The 27,214-nt window shown below is 42.8% G+C and overlaps 1 protein-coding gene across 5 annotated transcripts in view; it reads right to left on the reverse strand.

Annotated features, from left to right (window-relative positions):
- CAMSAP1 (calmodulin regulated spectrin associated protein 1) overlaps positions 1-27,214 on the reverse strand; it is a 96,898-nt gene that overhangs the window by 27,999 nt on the left and 41,685 nt on the right. For 3 of the 5 annotated variants that reach the window (XM_038744634.1, XM_038744633.1, XM_038744631.1), the window contains exons 3-5: positions 6,051-6,313; positions 4,151-4,312; positions 1,385-1,465 (exon numbers count right to left, since the gene is read on the reverse strand). In XM_038744634.1, the coding sequence (XP_038600562.1) occupies positions 1,385-1,465; positions 4,151-4,312; positions 6,051-6,313 (506 nt within the window). Of the gene's footprint in view, positions 1-364; positions 398-1,384; positions 1,466-4,150; positions 4,313-6,050; positions 6,314-27,214 lie in introns of all 5 variants that reach the window. The other 2 variants (XM_038744632.1, XM_038744630.1) reach the window with 1 other exon arrangement.

Below are 27,214 nucleotides of genomic sequence, written 5' to 3' on the forward strand. Positions count from 1 at the left end.
GTTTAACAAGTTTGAGCTGGCCAAATATCCTATCAAGGGGGAATTGATGAAAATGTCCATCAAGAAAAAAACCAGAAGTTACCTTAAAAATAACCAAAACTTTTAAGGAAAACACTAGTTTTACAAGAAAATCCTACAAGACATTTGGCACTGAAACGAAATACAATTTGAAATTCTGGAATGTTTTACAGTGATTATGCAATATATTATGCAATTCTCATTATGACAGCTAAATTATATTTCAAAATGCATTCACAAGTAAGGATTTTATCTCCTATGACATTTTTAAAAAGAAGCCAACACTTAATATATTAAAAAGCCATGGTTTTCTGGATGATGACTGGTGTAAAAGTAGATCACTTACAGGTACTAATTTCCAATACCATTTGGAAGGAGACTGCTCAGGAAGCAAGGAAAGGAAGGTGGGAACAGGAGATGAACATCAGCAGAGTAATTACAAGCAAAATAGCTAAATGCACTTATGCAAACAACATTTCTATTTAGCATTTTAATGGCAATTACTAGCATTTTGAAAGAATAGAAACTGAAAGCTTAAAACCAATCCTTAAGAATCTACAAACTGAAGAATGTTCCTATTCCCAGAAATCAGTTTTTATTGTTTTATGAGAAAAGCTCTTCTTTAGTGAAGGAAATCAGAGGGGAAGGGGAGAAATTCTTAGTCTTTTTGGCCATTTTAACTTTGTTCATGGGTCCAAGTAGGCCAATATGCAAAGACTAAGAGTGGGACGGCTCTTTTAAGATTAAGCTGGAGGCACACTCTTTCAGAGAAACAGTATGGCCTAATGGTTGGAGCACCAGCCTGGGACTCAGCCTAGTCACTTGCCTGTTGTGTGACCTTGGGCAGGTAACTTAACTTTTCTGTGCCTCAGTTATCGCATCTGTTAAAGGGGGATTAAAACTATGAGCTCGATGTGGGACAGGGACTATGTCCGACCTGATTAATTCGTACCTGTCCCCGCGCTTAGTACAGTGCCTGGCACATAGTAAGTGTTGAACAAATATCACATTTCAAAAAAAAAAAGCATTTAGATTCTCAAGTATCAAAAGTTAGCAGAAGTGCATGGTAATTCCAAAGTTGAAGGAAAAGGAAAGGAAAGGAAAGAACACACAGGATAAAGACTTACATACACACATCACCCATCCCATCCTCCTACTCTGGACATCTACCCCTCTTCTTGAGCCTCGCGAGGACTTTCCCCACTACTGGGTAAGAGTGGAGTAAGAGACAGTTCCCCATCTCTCTATATTCTCCAAAGTCCTTTTATACCCAACTACTTCACTACTCCATTTGTGGGAAACAAAGTAACTGGTGACAGGATTTGGCACTTAAAAGTCCACAGGAAAGTTGCACAACATTCTTTACCTTTTGATGAGCTGGGCTTTCCAGTAACTGCTGCTTTAATTTTATCTCTTTCTCTGTTATCTCTCTCATTTTGAGGTTCACCTAAAATAGAAAAAAAAAAATTCTTTAAAAATCCAATATTTATACCATCCTGGGATCTTTACTTCCCTATCCAGAGATGCTATGCCAAGGGTCAAGAGTCAAACAAATTGAAACCTTTGAGGAGTTATCAAAGAGCCAATCATACAATCCGAACACAAATTAACATAGTTTACTTCACTGGGAAGCACCTAATGGTTTAAAATGCCTTATCTCCCCACACTTTACAATGGCTGAGCCAAATTAATTCCCCCCAACTCAACAAACCCTCACTTCGAGGGGGGGGGGGGGGGGACTCAGTTTTATGGGCCCCCATGTGATACTTGACTGTCATTGTGTCATGCTGCTGATGCAATTTGATGGCATCATTTTGCCACAGGGCTGTTTCATAGAAATTTGTGTTGCTGCCGATAAGGGAGAGGAAGGGAGGAAAAGGGAAAGGAAGGAAAATGGGGAAAGGGAGGAAGAGCAGGGCTTCAGGCCAGAACTGGAAAAGGTTATTCTTGCCCTTTTCTCCCATCCTCTTTCTCCCTACCCTCAGCCTAGGGATGGGAGAAGGCAGTGCCCACATAGCCACGGACAGGTAGCAGAGGCCCAGCCCTCCCTCACTGCTCAGATCCCACCGGAGTTGACAAATCCATGGGAGCTACAGTGAGATCTCCAGGGGTAAGTGAGTTCTGCTCTCCCCAGTCCACAGCAGGACAAAGCCAATCCCCTTCCCGTGGTGTGCCGCCGGTTTCTGCTAGGCTGCCAGGCATGGGGGCTGAGGGAAGACTTCTTGGTGCAGTGAGGGGGATGTTTAAGACCTGATCTTCCTGCTCCTGCTTACAGCCCCCCAACTCCAAAGAGCTACCGAGCCTGTGGACACTTCCAGGGGAGGCAGGACTTTTGCTCCACAAATGGGCGTGAATGTCCTCCCGGCGGAGGATGGGGGCAAGGATAATCCAGTCCAAATGGCAGAGAGAAAGCAGTTCAAGTAGTGTGGATCTAGCTCTACTAAGACCACCCACTGGACCCCAGAGGACCCTGCTGAGGATCAACTCACAGTCACCCCAACTACTGGAGGGCCCTAGATGCCAATGACCGCCATCCTCCCTCATCGCCCCCAGAGCCCAACAGCCTTGCAATACCATGGCTTTGAGGTAAGTTGAAGTGGTTATGAGGAGTTCAGTGTACTTCCCAAGTGCTTAGTAAAGTGCTCTGCACACAGTAAGTACTCAATAAATACAACTGAATGAATGAATTCAGTGGGTCTTCAGGGTCCTAATGGCTCAAGACGCTGGGTGGTAGCCTGAAATGCCCTGGCTCAACAACTACAACTGGTTCCAGACAGAGACAGATATGGCTCCCAAACCACAGGTTATTCACCTCTGTGATACAGTAAACTCTACTGATAATCTAAACTCGACTTGGAATCTTCATCCCTGATTGTCTCTATATGTTGCCAATTTGTACTTCCCAAGCGCTTAGTACAGTGCTCTGCACACAGTAAGCGCTAAATACGATTGATGATGATGATCCCTGAGAGGTGATTGATGCAAATACTACATCACTTCCATATGTGTCTCAACATTCATTCACTTCTATCTATTATCTGCATCTATTCTCTCTTTTACTGAAGTATATTTGGCCATTTGTGTCTGCCTGATTCCTGAACTAAACTGTAAGCTCCCCAAGGACAGGGATACCATCACTTCTTTTGCATGTTTACAATGCTCTGTTCAGAGGGAGTAGGTAATAATAATAGTAATAATGATGGCATTTGTTAAGCACTTACTATGTGCGAAGCACTGTTCTAAACACTGGGGTGAATACAAGGTGATCAGGTTGTCCCATGTGGGGCTCACAGTCTTAATCCCCTTTTTACAGATGAGATAACTGAGGCACAGAGAAGTTAAGTGATTTGCCCAGGGTCACACAGCTGACAAGCAGTAGAGCTGGAAGCAGAGCCCATGACTCTGACCCCCAAACCCATGCTCTTTCCACTGAGCCACGTTAAGATCATCCCTATTGGATTAACAAGGTTGGGTGACTTTGCTCCAATAACAATGTTCTATAGAACAGCTGGGAAAGGGATGATTCCCCCTCCTAAATTGGAGTATAATAATACCAAATCATTTCAAGAGAAATTAACACATGAGCAGCTAGGGAATGGCAGAACACTGTCCACTGTTCTCTGGCATTAGCGAACTCAGGGAAAAGAAGAAGAAAATCATAGCCGGGAGTGTTTTCCTAAATTCAGACTTCTTAGATATTTTCTCTAGGGCCTAGTTTCTTTTCAGAGATTCTCCTGCAAGGTGGCTGTTGCCCAGGGAAAATCTTAAAGAGAAGCAGCGTGGCTCAGTGGAAAAAGCCCGGGCTTGGGAGTCAGAGGTCGTAGGTTCTAATCCCAGCGCCGCCACTTGTCAGCTGTGTGACTTTGGGCAAGTCACTTCACTTCTCTGGGCCTCAGTTCCCTCATCTGTAAAATGGGGATGAAGACTGTGAGCCCCACATGGGACAACCTGATCACATTCTATCCACCCCAGCGCCTAGAACAATGCTTCGCCCATAGTAAGCGCTTAACAAATGCCATCATTATTATCATTATTATTATTATTAAAGAAAATGGGACAGAGTACATTATGGCTAATAGTGAGTTTTCTACACACTCTCCAGATCACCCTAAGGGCATTGCAAAACGCTTACCTTATTTATCCAAAATACCATTGCATCTTCAAGGTCATATGGTAGTTCTTTTGAGGCACTGAATGTTGAGAAACGTTTGACACTAGCCACTACTTTTTCAATGCTGATCATTTCTACAGTATATGCCATCATTAATGCATCAATCATTGCCATATGAGAACTCTAAGGAGCAAAAAATACATAATTTTTAGCCAGGAATCTTCTCAAAAATATAGATTAGTTGCCATGTTAACACTCCACTACTTGCCAAAATTCTTACATGATTTTAGCTTTTTTTCCCCCCCTTATCTTGGTAAAATGACTGTCTGGGTTTCAAACCCTACATTTTCAAGTTAGTGCTTCATCATATATATTCCAGAAAAGTAGCATGTCCACTTTAGAAGTGGTTTTTGTAATAATTGTTTATGCCTTCCACAAACATTGCCACTCACTTGCACAAAAAATTAGGTGACACTCTCTTGAACCTTAACATTTAAAGCCACAGGAAGAAGTCATACCCCACTCAATTTCAATAATAGGCAATGCAAAATTAGAAAATGAATGTTGCAGAAAATATTTAATTTCTAGCCTAAATCTGAAGCAGAGAAAGTGACAATCTGTAAGTTGATACAGGAGATAGTTTAGTGGGCAAAAATGGGTTTCAAATAAAATTATCAAATGCTGTCAGGCACAGAGTGGATAAGGAAACAGAAATGGAACATAATAACTAAACATACAGATGTTCTATTAGTGTGAATACACTGACTTGAAAGAATGCTACAAATACAAAACAAAAAATTGTTCAGCGCAAGCTCTTTTCTTTTTGTACTTTTCAAAAATACCGAAAGAACCATTAAAATATTTAAGAACATTTTTCAATATTAGGTAACAGAAATAAAGCAATGTTCCCAATTCTTATACATGCTATTTAAAATAAATACTGTTATTCTTCAGTTGAGATTTTGAGTAGCTGTTGATGGGCGCAGCCCAGATATTTGAGGTTCATCCGGGAATTTTTTGGCCGCAGAGTAGCGTGAAGATTTAAAACGGTAGTTTCTCCAATGTGTTGTGCTAGTGCATTTAGTCCAGAAACCTTCTGGTTACTGCAAGGGCCAGTGGTTTAGGTGACAGCAGCAGCAGAAATAATGGGGGAGCAGCACGGCCTAGTGAATACAGCACAGGCCAGGAGATCAGAAGTACCTAGGTTCTAGTCCCAGCTTTGCCACTTGTGTGCTGTGTGACTTTGGGCAAGTCACTTACCTTCTCTGGGCCTCAGTTCCCTCATCTGTAAAATGGGGATTAAGACTGTGAGCCCCATGTGGGACAGGGACTGGGTCCAACTTGATGATCTTGTATCTACCCCAGCACTCAGAACAATGCTTGTCACATAGTAAGCACTTAACATATATCTTCAGCAGCAGCATCAAATAACTACGAATTTATTTTATTTGGGACCCACTCCACATAAGTCATATGCATTTGGATTTAGTCTTCTGCCATGCCTAGCTCGACAGCAGAACACAATCAGCAGGAGGAAAGGGACTGTTTGTGCCAGGCCTCAGTTTTGTGTTGATCTGGGTGGATTGAACTAAGACCCTTTCAAGACCAGGCAGAATTCCATAATCAATTAAAGTATCATATTCATTCAGCAAACCCCCACACACACCAAAAAATAAACCGAAATAAAGAGAAGAGTGACACAACAGGTCTGACATCTACACAAGTCAACCCAGGATAAATGAGATATTCAATAGCTAGCCCATTTTAACTCTGGACTCATTTTAGACTGGAAGTCTAAAAGCGAACATACCTGTAAATGATCCTCACTACCCAGAGCCAGTCTAGCTCATAAAAAGAATACAGAAAATTGTAACTGTATAAATTCAGATTTTGGTTTTAAATGCCACATACAAACACTCACCATTTTTATCGGCGCACAACTGAGGTCAGATTCTGTCACTGGGGTGTCATCACTCTCCATTACATAAATTCCTTTCCGGGACAGGGCCTGAATAACTGACTGGTGCCCCTGTAATGCGGCTACCTGGTCCCCTTTCAGGATGAGGCTACAGACCCGGCAATATAGCTCACTGGACTGCAGAAGCCTGATAACAGGTGGTTTAATATGTTCCTGATCATATTGGTCTATGTAAAATGGATCTTTAAGGTCCTCAGGGATGTTGTCTGAAAGAAAAGATTCAAAATACAGCATAGTTAAATAAGAAGCAAAGTGGGAAAAACTCGTATACCTTTCCATTCAAAATGTAGTTATGAATACAGCGGCTGCCATACATGATCCAAATAAAAATGAGTGAACACCACATCACTAGAATTTTAAATGAATTCTGAGTACCACGATACTTTAATTGGTGACAGAGAAAATGCACTTGCCAATGAACAGAGGAGTGCCATGCGGCCCCCGCTTCATCCTCCCCCTCCACCCTGTTCAGCCCCCGGCTTTGTGGCCGTAAAGGGGTCAGTAGCAGAGAAAGGTGAAAGAAAGGGAGGAGGGGGAAGGAAGGAAGCAGGAAGAGAAAGTGGAGCAGTTTGTTGGCTCCACTAGGTCATGGGTCCAGGAAGGAAGGAGCTGGGGGAAGACAGCGCTTCCCTGCAGGCCTCTTCAGTCCCACCCTGTGCCTGTGCTCAACTGTCCACTGCCAAGAACCTTAGAATCAGACTGAAACTGGCTTGTTGCACAGATGCCAGTGTCGCCCAAAAAGCAGGCTTCGGCTGTGGTGAGGGCACGGTCCCTACCCTCAAGAACCTTACCACTGTCAGAGACCGAACACTAGTGAGAATGGAGCAAGGGGATGGCATTTCTCATATTATTCAGTACTGACAAAATCGATCAATCAATCAATCGCATTTATTGAGCGCTTACTGTGTGCAGAGCACTGTACTAAGCACTTGGGAAGTACAAGTTGGCAACATATAGAGGCGGTCCCTACCCAACAGTGGGCTCACAGTCTAGACAAAAATAGGTAAACCCTTCTCTTCTTAGCTCCTTGCAACTTTTCTGGGCTGTCCTTCGTTTTCTCCTGCCTTTGTGAAATTCCTTCAAACCCGAGCCAGGAAAGAAATCACACAATCACTCGACAGGCGTTTCGCCCCTTTTTACCTGCCTGCTAAGCCGAGTCAGTTTCAGCAGGTACAGAGCAGCAGGCTTATTAACAATTAACTCACCATCACTTAGATAAACCCTCACTTCAGAGGGGCAATGTGACCTAATGGAAAGAGGACGGGCCTGAGAGTCAGAAGGATGTAGGTTGTAATCCTAGCTATGCCCCTTGTCTGCTGCTGCTGTGTGACCTTGGGCAAATCACTTAAATTCTCTATGCCTCAGTTGCCTCACCTGTAAAATGGGAAGACTGTGAGGCCCATGTGAAACAAGCACTGAATCCAATCCTATTTGCTTGTATCCCCCACAGCACTTAGAACAGAGTCTGGTACACAGTAAACACTTAACAAATATACTATCATTATTACAGATAACAATCTACAATAGTAACATGAGATTGTGAGCCCTGTGTCCAACCTGAATTTCCTCTATCTTTCCCAACACTTGACATATAGTAAGCACATAAATGCTGCAATAATAATAATTATTATTACTATTATTATCATTATTATTAAAAAACTATATATCTCTTTTTAGGCCAGTTGTAGGTAAGGGTAATGCATGTACTACAGTAGTATATTTTTTATATGTAGCTTTTACTTTTTGGGAGATCTATGTCAGTATGACTGCTATTTAAAAAATACACTGACATACTACTACATTACTTAATAATAATAATCATGATAATGATAACAATAATGGTACTCATTAAGTGTTTACTATGTGCCAAGCACTGTTTTAAACACTAGGGTAGATATTAGGTAATCAGGTTAAATACAAAGTCCCTGACCTGCATGGGACTCACAATCTAACTAAGAGGGAGCAGGATTCAATCCCCATTTTGTAAAGAAACAGGCACAGAAAAGTTAGGTGACTTGTCCAAGGTCTCCCAGCAGACAAGTGGCAAAGCTTGGATTAGAAACCAGGTCCTCTGATTCCCAGGCCCATGCTCTTTCTACAAGGTAACACTGCTTCAATCTGTGATTGAGTACACACTTTTAGAAAATTTAGGAAAAAACAGAGTACCTGGTCTTGGTTCAGGGAGCTAATTCCCCCATACAGAATATTGGAAAATTGGTTCTTACAACATTTCAACTTAAGGCTCAGTTTTCTAGAATCAATTGTGCCATAAATCGAAGGACTTCCTGTACAACAGAAGTAAAATGCACGGTCCCTGCCTCAAGGAGTTTATAACTGTCAGAAGCAAAAATACTGGCAGGTTGGAGCAAGATAAGAGTGTATCTCATTTTCTTATGTATGAAAAAATGGAAAAAAATAGGGGGAAAATAGAGAAAACTGAATTTAACATAAAAATTATCAATATAACTTAAAATATAATATAAAGCACAAATTTTCCAGCCCAGTGCCATAAATTTTCACTAAACTACCCGAAGGCACTTTATTTTTCAAATGAACTTCAGCACATCTGCTTTCAAAACTCCACTCCAATGCTTAAATATTGTAATGCAGGTGCGCTTCCAGCATGTCTAACAAATATTTTTATGATTAAGCTTATTTCCCCATTTTCAGCAAGATTAACAGCTGCTCCCATCTTCCGGTAATAACCCTACACATATCGAAGTGATTTTTCCATCTTCTTTCCTCCGGACAAATATCAATGACTTAACTTTTTCACGCAAGTCCTATTTTTAAACCCTGGATCACTTTCATGTGTCCGCTCTGGTATTCGATCAATTAATGGCACTTATTGAGCACTTGCTGTGTGCAGAGTACTGTACAAAGGGCTTGAGACAGCACAACGGAATAGTTAGATCGGTTCCCTGCCCTCAAAAAGATTACAGTCTACTCAACTGTTTCAATAGCCAGAATCCTACTGGGTAGCATGCAAAGGACCTGGTGTTCAGAGTCTGATCACCAACACGAAGAGACAGAAGACTATTTTATGATCCTTCCATGTTACGAAATCTGTTAATACAACCCAACATCACCATCATTACCATCAATGGTATTTATTGAGCGCTTTGTGTACAGAACACTGTACCAAGAGCTTGGGAGACAGAGTTGGGAGACATGTTCCCTGTCCACAAGGAGCTTAGGGCCTAGATCAACATCATGTTACTTGTTCATTCTAATAAAAGTAAATATTAGCTCATTAATCCTTTATGAGCTAGTAAGATCCCAAAATTTCCACCATATCTGTGAGTACATATTTAATCTATTCATTTTATTTTGTTAGTATGTTTGGTTTTGTTCTCTGTCTCCCCCTTTTAGACTGTGAGCCCACTGTTGGGTACAGACTGTCTCTATATGTTGCCAACTTGTACTTCCCAAGCGCTTAGTACAGTGCTCTGCACACAGTAAGCGCTCAATAAATACGATTGATTGACTGATTGAGTTGCCAAGAAGATTCCATCTTTGCCATCATTACCAAACCACAACAATTGCACTCTTCTCCAAAATCACCATGAAGGTTTGTTTCTACATAGTGCACCTCAAATGCACAATCCATGACCTTAGGCACTTATATTTGGGGCAGCTTGCAACACTAGATTGGTGTGTTCATTCAAAATAATGATTTCCCAGGTAAAAATTCTATACTTTACGAATAATACTGAATAATTGGACCAATTCCAATGCTTTTCTATCCTTTGGATTTTGAATCATTAATACTGTACTGGTTTTATTCTCAAGAGAATTTTGAACTCTACTGAACTTTATTTTGTTTATGCTTTTGACCATCTCTCTATCTTAAGGACACCATGACTTAATAAACTACCTCATTAACATCTGCCTTTCCCAACATAATTTTAATGCACTGCCTTTTATCCATGTAAGCACATAGCTAACATCCTCCCCCTCAAAATTGGGTAAGAGTGCTAATTTTCCTAAGAGTCAGATAAGTCGCTGGGGTAGAGACAATATTAACAGTTCAGCACTGTCACTGTCCCAAGGGGGTCTCACAGGCAAAGGGGAAGGGAGAACAAAATTTTAACTCGCATTTTTACAGAAGAGGAATCTGAGGCACAGAGAAGGTAAGTGGCATATCTAAGAACACACCACAGGTAAGTGGTGGAGATGGGAGTAGAAGGAGTAGAACCCAGGTCTTCTGACTCCAGGCCCATGTTTCTTCCATTAGTCCGAGCAATATTTCACCTCAAATAAAGAGGAGTGGGATGCAGGAATAACCACAATCAGTCCCTTCACTCTTCCTACTACTAGGAATGGTACTTTCTTTTTCTGCCACAACTTGGGCCTTATGTTCCAGAAGTTACAGATGCCATGTAAGCGCTTAGTACAGTGCTCTGCACACAGTAAGCACTCAGTAAATATGACTGAATGCATGAATCTGGATTTGGGGGCTCGGGAAGCAGGACTGGAAGGTCTCCATGCTAGGAGAGTATATTTGTGAATATTTGTGTTGTCCCAAGTCTGGGAACCAGAGTGCCCATAACACAGGACTAGGTCTAAACACAAATTTTAAAAACAAATAATTACAACAGGAGGAAAATGATTCCTACTAACTACAGTACTAATGAAGGTAAGATGGCATTTGCTACTGCTTCCTTTTTCATAGTACTGCCTTTCTTTTTCACTTTTTCCATAAACCAATCTGCCTAAACAACATAATTTGTGCCAATTTACTCCTCTGACCGTCATTATTTTAATCAACAGTATTTATTAAACCTTAAACACAGAGCACTACACTAAACACTTAGGAGGGGACAACAGAAGTGGAAGAAACGACCCACGCCTTCAAAGAGCGAATGATCTAGTGGGGAAGGAAGAGCCACCTTGCTAAAATACCTAGAAAGAGAAGGCTTAGAAACTCTTTACCAAACCTGACATTCAAAAGGACTAAAAGATATGGAATCTGGCCAGAATCTGAAACTGCGTATTTTGAAGAGCTGTAAAGCTCTTATTACACTATCCGCTCAAAAGTAACATTTTAATTGAAAATGCAATTGAAATGAGGGCAAGAAAAGTACATTCAAAGAAATTTAAACCAGAAAGTAAGATTTACAACGGAAAAACTCAAAACAGATCATCACCCCCCACTCCTCTAGCCTACTTGCCCATCAGCGTTTTTGAGAATCAGTGTGGCTTAGTGGAAAGAGCCCGGGCTTGGGAGTCAGGTCATGGGTTCTAATCCCAAACCAGACACTTTGCTGTGTGACTTTGGGCAAGTCACTTAACTTCTCTGTGCCTCAGTTACCCCTTCTGTAAAATGGAGATTAAGATTGTGAGCCCCACCTGGGACAACCTGATTACCTTGTATCTATCCCAGTGCTTAGAACAGTGCTTGGCACATAGTAAGCGCTTAACAAATACCATCATCATTATTATTATTACATGGTTACCCAAGTGGAGCCAGCTCTGCAGAGGTAGGTGAAAACCTCTTCACTCCACAAGTAGCAGAAGAGGAAAAAAAACAAAAGGCAAGAGATCTTTCTCAGTTAATCAACTGTATTTACTGAGGGCTGACTGTATGCAGAGCATTCCAGCAAGGCACATGGGAGAGTACAATACAATAGAGTAGGAAGATGGGATCCTTGCTCACAAGCAGTTTATAGACTTCAGGGGGAGACAGGCATTGAAATAAATCATAGGTGGATATGTGCATGAGTTTCAGGAGGCTGGGGTGTGAAAACAAAATGCTTAAGTGTGACAGACGTAAGTGCATACTAATGCAGAAGGGAGAGCAAACGGATGAAGTGATGCAGAAGGAATGGCAAATACAGGAAGTGAGGGCTTAGGAAATGCTTCTTGAAAGAGATGGGGTTTTTGCAGGGCAGTGGTCTGTCAGATATGAATGGGGAAGGGGCTCCAGGCCACAGGCAGAACCTGTGCAAGAGTTAATAAGCTCGACAGACAAGATCACAGTAGAGAGAATAAGTTGGTATTGCAGAAGCAAAGTGTGCAGATGGGTTGGGTTTTAGTAAGAAAACAGTGAGGTGAGTTTAGGAAGGGGTAAACTGGTAGAGTGCCTTTAAGCTGATGGTAAGGAATTTCTGTTTGATGCACAGATGGATAGACGACTATGGGAGGCTTTTAAGGAGAAGGGAAAAGTGGACCAAATCCTTTTTTTAGAAAAATGATATAAACAGCAGAGTGAAGTATGGCCTGGAGAGGAGGCAAGAAGGCCAGCAAGGAAGCTGCTGCAATAGTCAAGGCAGGAAATAAGTGCTTGGATCAGCTTAGTAGCAGTTTGGATGGAGAGGAAGGGGTAGAGTGCTCTAAGGCACTCAGTCAATTACAACTCCCATCCCCCTAATATTCGAAAGGCCACCTCTCTCCCCACCTTTAAAACTCTCCCCAAATCACATCTGACAAGAAGCCTTCATTCACCATATCTGCCCGCCCTTCCATGTCCCCGTATACTTGAATCTGACACCAGCCCCAGGGCACGTATGTACATGTCCCTCTATTCTCCCATTTCCCCTATCTGTAATTCATTTAATCATGTGTCTCCCCTTTTAGATTGTAAGCTCCTTGTAGGATGGGGCTGTATCTACTAACTCTACTTAATTGTACTCTCTCAGGCACTCAGTACAGTGCTCTACACCCAGTAAACATTCAGTAAATACCGCTGATTGATTGACATGACAGAAGAGTGAAGCATGTGAACTACGATGTAGTGGGAGGATGGAGGGCAGAGGGCTGATTGAGTGTCTTAAAGCCCACGGTCATGAATTTCTGCTTGATGAGGAGAGACGGCACTACCATATGTCCCGTCTCACAGGCCTGCAACCTTGGTGTCATCCTCAACTCCGCTCTCTCATTCACCCCACACATCACCAAAACCTGCCGGTCACAATTCCACAACATCACCAAGATCCGCCCTTTCCTCTCCATCCAAACCACTACCTTGCTGGTTCAATCTCTCATCCTATCCTGATTGGATTACTGCATCAGCCTCCTCTCTGTCTCTCCCCACTTCAGTCTATACTTCACGCTGCTGCCCGGATCATCTCTGTGCAGAAACGCTCTGGGCATGTTACTCCCCTCCTCAAAAGTCTCCAGTGGCTGCCCGTCAACCTACGCATCAAGCAAAAACTCCTCACTCTTGGTTTCAAGGCTGTCCAACACCTCGCCCCCTCCAACCTCACCTCCCTTCTCTCCTTCTACAGCCCAGCCCACACCCTCCACTCCTCTGCCACTAACCTCCTCATTGTACCTCGTTCTCACCTGTTCCGCCATCGATCCCCAGCCCATGTCCTTCTCCTGGCCTGGAATGCCCTTCCTCCACACATCCGCCCTCTTCTTCCCTTCAAAGCCCCACTGAGAGCTCACCTCCTCCAGAAGGCCTTCCCAGACTGAGCCTCCTTTTTCCTCTCCTCCTCCCCATCCCCCCCCCCCGGCCTACCTCCTTCCCCTCCCCAAAGCACTTGCATATATATTTGTACAGATTTATTACTCTATTTTACTTGTGCGCAATTACTCTTCTATTTATTTTATTAATGATGTGCATATAGCTTTAATTCTATTTGTTCTGATGATTTTGACACCTGTCTACATGTTTTGTTTTGTTGTCTGTCTCCCCCTTCTAGACTGTGAGCCCGTTGTTGGGTAGGGACTGTCCTACAAGTACCAACTTGTACTTTCCAAGCGCTTAGTACAGTGCTCTGCACACAGCAAGCGCTCAGTAAATACGATTGATTGATTGATTACACTCCAGTCCTTACTTATCTTACTTACTTACCAGTCCTTACAATGTTTAGCCCTGCAGTTCCCTGCTGCCTCTTACTGACAAACATGGAATAGAAAGTTCCTCATGTGCCAAAGCCCCCATGGTCCCAACGTATTTTACTTTCTCACTTTTTCACTTCCTCCAACTAACACTCATTATCAAATCCCTTCTAATTACTGATATTTCGCATATTTGGAAGGGAGAGTCTTACTCAATGGTAGCATATGAACCACATCCAAGCAAGGCAGGCCATTTTTCTTTTGAGTTTTCCACTGCTCTGACCCAGAAAGGAGGGTTTCTGGGGATATCTGGTTCCCCCGCTCCAGGATGGAGTAGTGCTGAGTGTACCTCTCCCAGGCAAAGACCCCCACGTAGCCTTTGCAAAATGCTGCATCCCTGCCTGCCTACTTGTTTGATGCATTCTGCGCCCCACAAGGGCCTGCCTGGCAGTAGAGTGGGGGTACTGCTCCAGCCACTAGCAATATAATCAGTTCCTCTGTGCAGGTTTTTGGTTCCAAAGTCTTGGGACTGCAGCTCACCCATCTCATCACCCTGCTCCTTTACTACCTGCAGGTGTTAATTCCAGGTTATAGTCTTTCTGGCCAGGCAATGTGATCGTGAGAACCAAAGTTTAAAACCAAAAACTCGGTGAGTACAAGAGGATTAGTAGACATGATCCTTGCCCTCAGGGACCTTATAAATCTAGCTGTCAACTGCAGCAGGGAAGCTGAAGGTGGGGAGAGGATTTGGGAGGGAAGGTCAGGATTCAGTTTTGGACATACTGATCTGCTAGGTGCAGGCAGAACATCCTGGAGATCTCCAGGAGACCAGGGGGAAATGTGACATTCCAGAGGAGGGAGGTTGGCGCTGGCGAAGGAGATTTGGGAGTCATTTTAGTTGAAGCCATGGGAGTGGATGAGCTCCCTAAAGGAGTGAATGGAGAAGGAGTATAGTCCAGTGGAAAGAGCCCAAGCCTTGGAGCCAAAGGACCTGGGTTCTAATCCCGGCTCTGCCAATTGCTTGCTGCCTGACCCTGGCAAAGTCACTTCATTTTTCTATGATTGCATTGCCTCATCTGTAAATACAGGTTCCGTACTCTTTTGGTTTATTTTTGTGGGACAGGGACTGTGTCCAACCTGACTTGTTTGTATCCACCCCAGCGCTGAGTACAATGTCTGGCACATAGTAAGTGTTTAACAAATACCACAATCATTATTACCTTCTTCACTGTACGCTATTTGTTAAGCCCTTGCCATGTGCCAGGCACTGTACTACGTGCTAGGATAATCATTCATTCAATCGTATTTATTGAGCGTTTACTGTGTGCAGAGCACTGTACTAATAATCAGGTTTGACACAGTCCCAGTCACACGTAGGGTTCATACCTCACTTTACAGATGAGGTAACAGGCACAGAGAAATTAAGTGACTTTCCCATCGTCACACAGCAGGTAAGCAGGAGAGCTGGGGTTAGAACCCAGGTCCTCTGATTCCCAGGCCCGTGCTCTTACCACTACACCACACTGCTTCTCCCTCCTTTTTTCCCTTCTACTTAGACGCTGAGCCCCATGTGGATAGGGACTGTGTCCAACCTGATTAACTTGTACCTGTCCCACTATATTGTAAGCTCGCTGTGGGCAGCTAACTCTGTTATGTTGTGCTTGCCCAAGCACTTAGTCCAGTGCTTTACATACAGTAAGTGCTCAAAAAGATACCACTGATGATAATAATGATCTATCTCAGTGCTGAGAACACTGCTTCGCGTTAAGCACACAAATACCATTTTAAAAAGTGAGAAGAAAATAGGACACAGAACAGATCCTTGAGGGGAACCCACAGTTTAAGAGGCTGACAGATCAGCCAGAGAGGTAAGATGAGAACCAGAAGAGGCCTATGTCGGAAAAACCATGGTTAGATAGTATTTCCAAGAAAATTGAGTGATCCATTTTATATGTATTAATGTCTTTTATTCATATTAATGTCCAGCTCCTCCTCTAGACTATAACCTCGTTATGGGCAGAAAACTTGTCTGCTAAGTCTACTGTATGTACTCTCCCAAGCGCTTAGTACAGTGCTCTGGACATAATAAGCACTCAACAAATACCACCGATTGAATGACTGATCCACAAGATTGAAGGCTGAGGAGAATGAGGATTCATTATCATCAATGGAATTTACTGAGCACTTTTTTTTTGGCATGGTATTTGTTAAACGCTTACTAAGTGCCAGGAACTGTTCTAGGCACTTGGGAGACAACAACAGAATTAACTGACATGTTCCCTGCTCACGAGTTTACAGTTAGAGGGGGAGATTGACACTGATAGAAATAATAATTTATAATAGGTAATTTAAAGATATGTACATAAATGCTGGGGGGGATTAAAGGTGAGGTAAATATCAAACACCCAAAGGTCGGAGATTCAAGTGCGTAGATGATGAAGTAGAAGGAGCCAGGGAAAAAGAGGGCTTAATATTTATGTATATGTATGTATATGTACGTATATATGCACACACTTATGGATTAGAGTAGCATCTGGTAGATTTGGCAAATAAGAGACATTGATGACCTTGAAGAAAGCAGATTCAGGAGAGCAAAAGGAATGGAAAAGAGACTGCAGAGGAAGTGGAGGCAATGGGTGAATAGAAACCAATTGAGGAACTTGGACAGGAATGGGAAAAGGAAAATAGGGTAGTAGCAGCAGGATGCAGTGGTATTCAGAGGTTTATTTTAGGAAAGGAAAGAGACAGACAACAGAGAGTTCTTGGTTGAAGATAGCAGTCAGGGAGAGAATGGTGGGAGCAAGTGTTTCTAGACAGTGAGAAGGAATGGGTTTGGAGGGCCATTTGGAGTGGGCTGATTTGTGAAAGGAGGCAAAAGATCTCTTGAGAGAAGAATGAGGAATATGATAGAGTGGATGGAGGAAGGAGGCTGGGGAGAAGAGGGAAAGATTTTGAGGAACACATGCCTAATTATTTTGAATGAAAAGACTGCAATCTGAGGTGTAATGGGAGATGAGAATAAGGAGAGAATTGATGGGCAGCCCAACCCAACTGCCAGGAGTTTGTCTCACACGGCAAAAAAATGGGTAGCCATTGGAAGGTTTTGATCGATTTTCTCAAAATGATGAGAAAATCCCACATCTCTACTTGGGGAATCTACTGGCACCTCAAACTGAATAGTTCCATCGCAGATCTCCTCATTTTCCCCCACTAAGCCCATAACTTTTCCCATTTCAGTTGATAATTCTAGCACCCTCCCAGTTCCAGAAGCCTGCAACACTGTTGTTACCCTAGACTCTTCTCTATCATTCGATTCTTACTTCCAATCGACTGCCAAATTCTACTGTTTTTTCCCCACCCATCTCGTGGATCCACCCTTTCCTCTCCACCCAAACTGCTATCACCCAGGTACAGACTTAGGTCCTCCCCTGGCCAAACTATCGCATTAACTTCCTTGCTGGCCTCCCAGCCTCCGGCTTTTCCGACCCATTCCAATATATGCTACACACTGCTGCCCTGGATCATCTTCCTGAGGCCTCGCTCTGCCCACATCTCTCTCACCTCAAAACCCTCCAACGGTTCGCTGTGTCCTTCTGCATCAAACAAAAATTCCTATCACCTTCAAGGCTTTTCACTAACTGATCCCTCGTTCCCTATATGCTCTCTTCACCTGTGAGGCTCCAACTTGCTATCTTCCCTCTTCCTAAGCAAACCTTCTAACGGTATCTCATTCTCAACTCTCTTGCCTCTGTCTCCTCCCTATCACTATTCCCTGTTTGAAACTCCTTCCCTCCTTTCAGGCAGACCATAGTTCTCCACACATTCAAATCTCTCCTATAATCCCACCACTTCCAACAAGATTTCCCTGATTTACTTCCAAGCATCCTGAACCACCCCTCTTCAGCTAATGCTTATACCTTCCTTGGCACTTACATTTATATGTTCACATGATTTATTTTAATGACTCCAGCTGTAAATATTTTTATATTTGTCTGCCCCATTAGAGGGTGAGCTCCTTGTGGGCAGTAACGTGTCACTTTGTAATAAATGTCCAACACAAGTGGCTAGTACAGAGCACTGCATTACACTGGGAGCTCAATAACTACTACTATTAATACTCTATGTCCCTTCTTCCCAAACAGTCTTTACTCTGAGTTCACTTGTCATATTCTAGCGATATATGAAAGTACACTTGTCTTTCAGTAGCATAGTTTAAACTGGAGTTAACACAAAAGAAACTCAATTCAAAACTTTGATGTTTCTACAAGGCTAGAAATATGTTCAATTTGCATAACATATTCTTTATCACACATCAATGAGCAACTTTAGAAATATATTTTTTAAACTTGTTATTTCAAAATAATCTTGCCTAGTCTAAAATTCTAAACTATTATTAAAACAGTTATCACTATGGTATGCATTTGTTAAGGGCTTATTAAATGCCAAGCAATGAGATAAATACAAAATATAATCCTATCGGGCACAGTCCCTTCTCCTTCATGAAATTCTCTACCTGAGAAATCAGGAGACTGGATATGTTACCCTGACTTTACAAGTGAGAAAACTGAGGTTCAGAAAGGGGAAGTCATTTGCCCAAGATTACACAGCACACCAGAGGCAGAATTGGAACTAGAACCCAGGGTCCCTGACTCTTCCCAGTTGGCCATTCTGTGCCCCCCCGCATCAACCCTACTAACTTGATATGTTTGAGATAGCAATTGTCAATACAAAAGAGACCATGTACATCACAGAAAATCTACTAACCTTAAATTCAAGACCACTTTGACACATTCAGGAAGACGTTCACAATTTTTACAGTAAAGTACATTATACTGTCTAATAATAATAATAATAATAGTGGTATTTGTTAAGCACTTACTATGTGCCAGGCACTGTATTAAGCACTGGAGTGGATACAAGCAAATCGGGTTGGACACAGTTCCTGTCCCAAATGGAGCTCACAGTCTTAACCCCCATTTTGCCAATGAGGCAACCATGGCCCAGAGAAGTGAAGCGGTTTGCCCTAGGTCACCCAGCAGACAAGTGGTAACGCCGGGATTAGAACCCAGGTCCTTCTGACACCCAGGCCTGTGGTCTATCCACTAGCCACACTGCTTCTCTGTATGGGACTTACCCTGAATTAATGATTACCTCCAGACTCTATGCATAAAAATGATAAATTTCCAGGGTAACTGTAATGGTAAGACAAGAACACTAAGGTAAATAAATATGAAAAGTGGAAGGTGAAGTTCTACTGCCTCATTTGGAAAAATTACATACCACATTAATGACCCAGTTACTTAGTCATTCCGTTAAAATTCCACTGAGTGACCCATGCTATCACTACTGAAGCCACACGCCTAAAAGCATCCTCAAACTGTAGCAGATAAAATGGGAGGGAATTTACCGATATTTAGACTTCTATAATTATATCACCTGGTTAGCTGTTTAGGGAGGAATAGCTAATCCAGGACAAATCTAATGACACAGTGAAAAAAAAAATATTTGCAGAATCCTTATCAACTGCCCCTACAAAATTTTCCTCATTAGACTTACTACGTGCCAAGCATTGTTCTAAGCGCTGTTCAAGTTGGACACAGTCCCTGTCCCACATGGGGCACACAATCACCATTTTACAGATGAGGTAACTGAGGCCCAGAGAAGTTAAGTGACTTGCCCAAAGTCACACAGCAGACAAGAAGCAGAGCCAGGATTATAATGCATATACGGTCACACTTAACAATGAAAGACCTAAGGGCATTAGATTAATATCAGAGTCTATTTTTTTCTTCCTGTAGGATTACATCCTGGAGCATGTCCTGATTAGCATGAGTCCTCCCCATTGAAAAATGTCCCACTTAAGGATCCTGCCAGCCTGTCAGTCAATCAATAGTACTTACTGAGCACCTTCTGTACAAAAAACACTACTGGGAGATTACATTTGCATTAAAAAGTATGAGCCTTATTTTCAAGTCACCTACTATCTAATGGGAGAGACACTGCTCGCTCGCTCCTTGGCTTACCTCTGTTCTAGAAAAGCTAGAAATGTGATTTGTCAGTGTGGACTCTGGAGTAGACCTATTATTTTGGGACTCCTACACTGGGCATTAGCAAGGGACATTTGTATCACATAAAGCAGGTATTGCCTCACACAAATTCAAGCCCCACTCAAACTTTACCCTAAAAAAATTCCTTTCAAATTTTTGCTACACTTCATGTAACCACTGCCCATAGCATGCACTTTGCATACCACTAAACCTTAATGTCAATTTCTTTTGAGCGCAGAGGGGAAAATATGCAGGCACCAGGCTTCATATAGTAACAGATCAGAAGTCATTACTTGAAGTTTGTTCAACCCTGATTGGGCATTCTCAGGTTTGGAAAGAGAATGGGGGCTGGCAAGGCTGTGAGTCCAGCTGAAAAAGCTTATTTTTATGGTATTTGTTAAGTGCTTACTCTGAGCCAAGCACTGGAGTATATACAAGACAATCAGGACGGACACAGTTCCTGTCCCACGTAGGGCTCGTAGTCTAAGAGCTGGAGGGTGATTGCCCCCACCTCTATGGAGTTGGCAGCACTTCTGCCACTGAATACAGATTCAGTAACATGATGATGATGATAACAACATTTGTTAAGCACTTACTATGTGCCAAGCACTGTACTAAGTGTTGGGGGTAGATACAAGCTAATCAGGTTGAACACAGTCCCTGTCCCACATGGGGCTCACATCATGAAGACTATCAAAGATGAAATTAGGATTATGGTTTTGAGAGCCATCAACTCACTACATACAAAGCTAAAGGGGTCGGTATCTACTTGTAGCTGATGTTTATACCGAGGGGCCACAAAGCTACTCTGGCACACAATGCCAACAAACACCACTTTTGTTCCATCACCTCATGGTTACTATTTTTCCACAATCTCGGCTCAAAAAGGGTCACTCTCTTTCGAACTGTTGTGAACCTGACAGGTATGCCTGCTTTTCTGTGGTTTCCCAACAAACCACTTGAATATGGTACTTCAGGCCATTCTGACCTCCTAAACAGCTTCTAGCAGGGTGCTGGTGGATGTCACATTTTGGAGCTTCACAATTCGAAACATCTTCTAGTGCTGGCCATGTTGCCGCTTTTGTTCCCCAAACCAGCAATTTATAGCCACAGTACTCTCTCCTATCTACCCCTTCTAAACTCTGCACAGAACCTGACCCATTTCCTCTGAGCCCTTTAATTAAAATGAGCCACATACATTGTACATTTACTGAAGTCTGCAAAAACAATTCAATGTCCCCATGCTAAACAAAAAAGTCAAATTTGACTTTTCTAACTCTTCTTTGAGCAGCAAATCTACATAAAGATGTAGAAAAATAAAGGTCTTAACAATAAATGAATTCAAAATCTTTAGCAAAGTTCCAATACACTGACAAAGACCTTTGGCTCCTTTAAACCAACAAGGAAAAAAAACTCTGACAACCGTAACTACCACCCTTTTGGAAAAGTTGGGCACTTGCATGAGATTTCCTTAAGAAATTAGGGTAACAAATATTCAGAATTAATTTGCAGTGTCTCAATCAATCCTATTTATTGAGTACTTACTGTGTGCAGACCACTGTACTAAGCACTTGAACCACTCTCTCTACATCAGACAGCAATAATGACTTGATTGGTAAAAGAAACACTAGTTAGATCAAATGTAATTTTTTTTAGAGGTTTCATCATTTCAGAAACAGAGTAGCCCATAAAAATACAAATCTAAAACGAAAATCCAGAAAGCGATATGCAATGACTTGTGAGAAGAAGCAGCATTTTTCTGAGTCCATTTAATGGAAAAATCAGGGGTCAGCAACCTTTCTACACAAAAGAGCCAGAAAAAATTACCTCACTCGGCACACAGTACCATGTGAAGACATCACCACGTCACAGAGTGACCCAAAGTTGTAGCCACTTCACAGCTAAGCTGTTACTGCCAGTGTGGCTAGCTCTGTGAGTGCTTTGCACATAGTACACACTTAATAAATAACACCATTATTATTATCCCCCTAGTCCTTCCTACCTTCCAGCCCAGGCCTCAGCTAGGAACAGAAAAGGAAGGAGAAGCCATGTAATGAGTCAACTCCGGCCCCTGCATCCTCAACAGCAGCTGCCCCAATCCTACCCCCGATCTCTCCCCATCTCCCACAGCTGGGGCAGAGAAGGGGAAGTGGAGCTACAATGACAGTACTTGCGAAGCGCTTACTATGTGTCAAGCACGGTTTTAAGTGCTGGGGTAAATACACGCTAATCAGGTTGGACACCATCCCTGTCCCACATGGGGCTCACAGTCCAAATCCCCATTTTACACAAGAGGTAACTGAGGCACAGGGAATTTAAGTGACTTGTCTCACACAGCTATCAAGCGGCAGAGGCAAGATTAGAACCCAGATCCTTCTAACTCCCAGGCCCGTGCTCTATCCACTAGGCCATGCTGCTGAACTGGGTGGCTGATGCCAAAGAAGACGCAATCATAGGGCTATTTGGTGCCCCAGGCAAATTTTAAGACTATCACGCCACTCCACTCCAGCCCACCAGACTGTTTGAGGGGGTACAGTTCCCCTTTCCCCTCCCCAACCTGTCTGTGCCGTTTGCAGCTCTCAGAGAATACCACAAAACGTGCCTCAAATAAAGGAGAATAGAGACATTCTGCTTCACAACTTCACTCAGAGAGTGCTTCTTCGGGAGCAGCATGGCTCAGAGAAGCGGAGAGCGCTTCTTCGGGAGCATCATGGCTCCAGCACCCTTTTCTGACCAGTCCGAGGTGGGGAGGAAGGGCTGGAAAGAGGTGGGTGTGACTGCCCATCTGCGGTCAGCGTTGCCCTCAAAAGCACCATCAAAATGTCTCCATGGCAGAGGAAGGAAGGAGGAGCCATCTCAATCCCAAGGGAGCGGCTTTTCCTTGGAGCTGGGCCAGGCTCACTGAGGTGCACTAGGTCCCAAGAAGGCCAGGTCTAGCTCACAAGCTTTATGGTGTCATTCTGCCTTAAATTGTGAGCCCTCCATGGGCCAGAGACCATATCATAAGTAGTATCCATACACTCTTCCCAGTTTTAAAACTCAGTGCTTCACATATTGCAAAGCACTTAATATGACTACTGATAAGGAATCTGAACATAGCTAGGCAACAACAATCCAGTGGTTCCCTACCTCATAAGAGTATTGGCTGAACTAATGAGAGCAAAATGAAAGCATTCGGTTATCTGACAGATGCAACCAATTCAAGATGGCATTATTTTTATTGCTTTTTTCTAGGAGCTTGAAAATGGGGTTAAGGACTGGAGGTGGAGCTCATTAGTGGCTGCCAGAACAAGTCAGAACTCGGCTCCAGTAAAAGAGAAAGTGCCAGAACAGCTGCCCCAGTAGACACTATGGTGGTGGTAGACCTGTTGGCTGGTGGCAGGCAGCACCTGGCCCGCCCCCAGTCCTTCCTGTCTCTCCGTCACCACCAGGTAAAGCCCCACCTCTTCCATTCTTCCTCTATCCCAAGGTACCTGGGCTGCTTGTCCAGTGCGCCTTTGGAGCAGGAGGGGAGGAAGTTGGACTCCGAGGAGGCAATCGGTCCCTTGCCCACCTCCCTTCCCTAACCCTACCCCGCAAACACCACCCACTCATCATCTCTTCCCCTGATCCATAGACCACCATAGACTGTGAGCCCGCTGTCAGGTAGGGACCGTCTCTATATGGACTTCCCAAGCGCTTAGTACAGTGCTCTGCACATAGTAAGTGCTCAATAAATACGATTGATGATGATGATGATGACTGAATGAATGAAAGATAAACTGGCTAACCTCGACCTCAGTTAGTTCAGGTCACTGGCTCTCTGTTGAGCCAGTAGGGAGGAGAAGGCCAGGAACGATGTCGAGAATACATCAGCGTATTCCTTCCAAGGGTCCAACAGTCTGTTTGCCCAAAGGAAGTGCTTGTACATATTTATTACTCTATTTATTGATTTATTTTACTTGTACATATCTATTCTTTTTATTTTATTTTGCTAGTATGTTTGGTTTTGTTCTCTGTCTCCCCCTTCTAGACTGTGAGCCCGCTGTTGGGTAGGGACTGTCTCTATATGTTGCCAACTTGGACTTCCCAAGCGCTTAGTACAGTGCTCTGCACACAGTAAGCGCTCAATAAATACGATTGATTGATTGATCCCCACATAATGCCTCAGGTGATGGCACACAGTAGACACTCAATAAATTCCACTGACTGATTACAGGTTACCAGCCCAAGCGTATGGGTGATGCAGAAGGAGTAGAAGAAATGAGGGCTTAGTTGGAGAAGGCTTCTTGGAGGAGATGTGATGTTACTAAGGCCTTAAATCAATCAATCATATTTATTGAGCGCTTACTATGTGCAGAGCACTGTACTAAGCGCTTGGGAAGTACTTCCCAAGCCTTAAAGGTGGACAGAGTGGTGTTCCATCATACTTGAAGTGAGAGGGAGTTCCAGGCCAGAGGCCTGGGCCAGCCAGCCAGGGGTCAGCAGGGAGATGGATGAGATCGAGGTACAGTGAGTAGGTTGGCATTAGAGAGTTAAGTGATCATACTGGGTTATAGTAATCAGTGAGGTATCAATCAAACGTATTTATTGAGCCCTTACTGGGTGCAGAACACTGCACTAAGTGTTTGGGAAAAGAGTTGGGAGGCACACTCCCTGCCCACAGAGAGCTTAGAGTCTTGAGGGGAAAAAAGACATTACATCAATATAAATAATTTATATTATGTAATTTATAAAATATGTATACGTGACATCCTCTAGACTGTAAGCTTGTTGTGGACAGGGAATGTGTTGTTGTACTCTCCCAAGCACTTAGTACAGTGCTCTGCACTCAATAAGCACTCAAATACAATTGACTGACTGACATGGGGCTAGTTCCAAATGCCCAAAGGTCACAGATCTAAGTGCATAGAGAACACAGAAGGGAGAGGGAACCAGGGAAAAGACGGCTTAATTAGGGAAGGCCTCTTGAAAAAGATGTGCCCTTAATACGGCTCTGAAGGCAGGGAAAGTGCTGGACTGGCTTTTATGGAGGGGAAGGGAGTTCCAGCCCGGAATCAGGATATGGGAAAGAGGTCGACGGAGAGATAGACAAGTGGGCATAATGGGCAAGCTGGCACTAGAAAAGCGAAGTGTGCAGACTGTGTTGTAGCAGATCAGCGAGGTAAGGAAGGAGGGGGCAAGTTGACTGAGTGTTTTAAAGCCAATGGTAAGAAATATCTGTTTCATGTGGAGGTGGACGGGCAACCAGTGGAGGGTATTAAAGACTGGGAATACATGGACTGAACATTTATTTTTGGAAAATTATCAGGGCAGCAGAATGAAGTAGGGCCAGGAGTAGGGAGAGAGAGAAGGCAGGGAAGTCAGTGAGGAGGTTAATGAAATAGGCAAGGCAGGATACAAGTGCTTGGATCAGCATGGTAGCAATTTGGATGGAGAGGGAAGGCTGGATTTTAGCGATGTTGTGAAGGTAGATCTTGCTTCCCTGGTGCAACTGACTAAAACAAAGGGGCTGTGTAAAGTGGTAATAGGAGTAATAGTATTTATTAAGCACTGACTGTGTGCAGACCACTGTACTAAAACCTGGAAAAGGTATACCAAGAGGCTCAGAACTGATCTAACGTTAGAGCATTACTTACAATTACGTATGAGGTGAAATGCTATAATTCATGTTCAGCTGACAGTTTCAATCCCATGTTCTAGCAATAATACAACCTTGAATTTTGATAGTGCTTTTATTATTACAAAGTGTTCAAGTCAGCTATCTATAAGGAGAGGTAAGTCAGATGAGGAAACTGAGGCACAGAAAGGGTAGGGGATTTATCTAAAGGTCACCAAGCAAGTAGATCAGTGACTCAGCTAGGACTAGAACCCAAGTCCTGTCTCTCTCCAAATACTAGATGACACCACTAACCCATAGAAATAGTAATACCACCATACCATTACCCTGACTTCAAAGATGTCAGAATACTTTCTTATTCATTAATCTGCATTCACATTATCCAAGGTAAAATTAACTATTATTCTCATTTTAAAGATAGGAATACAGACACGTAAGCAGCCCAATATCACACAGTGAATAAACAGCTAACCCAGGACAAGATCCAGTATCCTAATTCCAATCCAGTGCTTCATCCAAAGGATTACACTGAATTTTAAAGTTATCCATTTACCTCATGTATCAATGCCAATAAATGCCTTTGATTTTCCTACATTTGTTCAGACCTCCAAGTGTCAGTAAAGTATCAAGATGCTAACAAAAAAAGGAAATCAAAAAATTCCCCAAAATACAGGTCTAGAAATATAAAGCAAGACCCAAACACTGATCTTACCTGTGACATCAGCAATGAAGAAAAACTAAATCAACAGTATTTACTGAGCCCTTACTGTATGCAGAGCATCCTAAGTGGGAGAATACATCAGCAAGAGTTTTGCATATATGCCGATAAGGCGTTATAAGACCGCACAATGGCTATGTTCCATCAGAGGTGTAATTACTTACTACAAATGACAGATGTTCTAGGGAGTGGAATCGTCCACAGGATTGGTAATTCTGACAAACCAAAAGGTTAAAAAAAGAAAAGGCAGCCTCAAATTATCCTTCCCATATAATTTCACCCTACTTTCTACTCCACTACAAATCAAACCATCAGGAGTTGTTGCTTTCATTCCATCTCTTTACTAAACATTTCTATTCTCATGACTGCAAACAAAAGGGACCTTAGACTCTCTAAGGATGTCAACTTGGACTCAGTCTTATTCCCCATGTCTCAGGGAGTTGCCAGTAGTATGCAAAATTACATTTTACCTCTTAGAGAACCTTCTACTAAACTGACACTTTCAGCTAAAGCATAAAAAAAATGCTCCTGTCCCAAGTATAACACTAATTCTTTATAAAAATAGAGGCTGCAGAGAATCATGACTCTTTCCCCACTTCCAGTTACTTCCCCCACACCTTGGAAGAGAATGAGAAAGGAAAATCCTGAGAAAGATAAGCAAACAAGTGTAAGGGTGATCTGAGTGAAGCCAAAAGCTTCCTTAAAGGTTGAAAACTTATTAATGAGGTTTATCGGTTGGGTACAGTAAGTCGATAAATCCCATTAGTAAGTTTTCGCCTTGGTCTTAACATTACCAAAGTACTGATGAAAACTAGGGAAGGAAAAAAAAGGTGGAGAAAAATCATTTTCAGAAATAGGCAATGAGGCAAATATTAACGAGGTTTATCGGTTGGATACAGTAAGTTGATAAACCCCATTAGTAAGTTTTTGTCCTTTGTCTTAGCATTACCAAAGT

This window comes from Tachyglossus aculeatus, chromosome 4, assembly GCF_015852505.1.
Source record: "Tachyglossus aculeatus isolate mTacAcu1 chromosome 4, mTacAcu1.pri, whole genome shotgun sequence".
Taxonomy (NCBI): domain Eukaryota; kingdom Metazoa; phylum Chordata; class Mammalia; order Monotremata; family Tachyglossidae; genus Tachyglossus; species Tachyglossus aculeatus.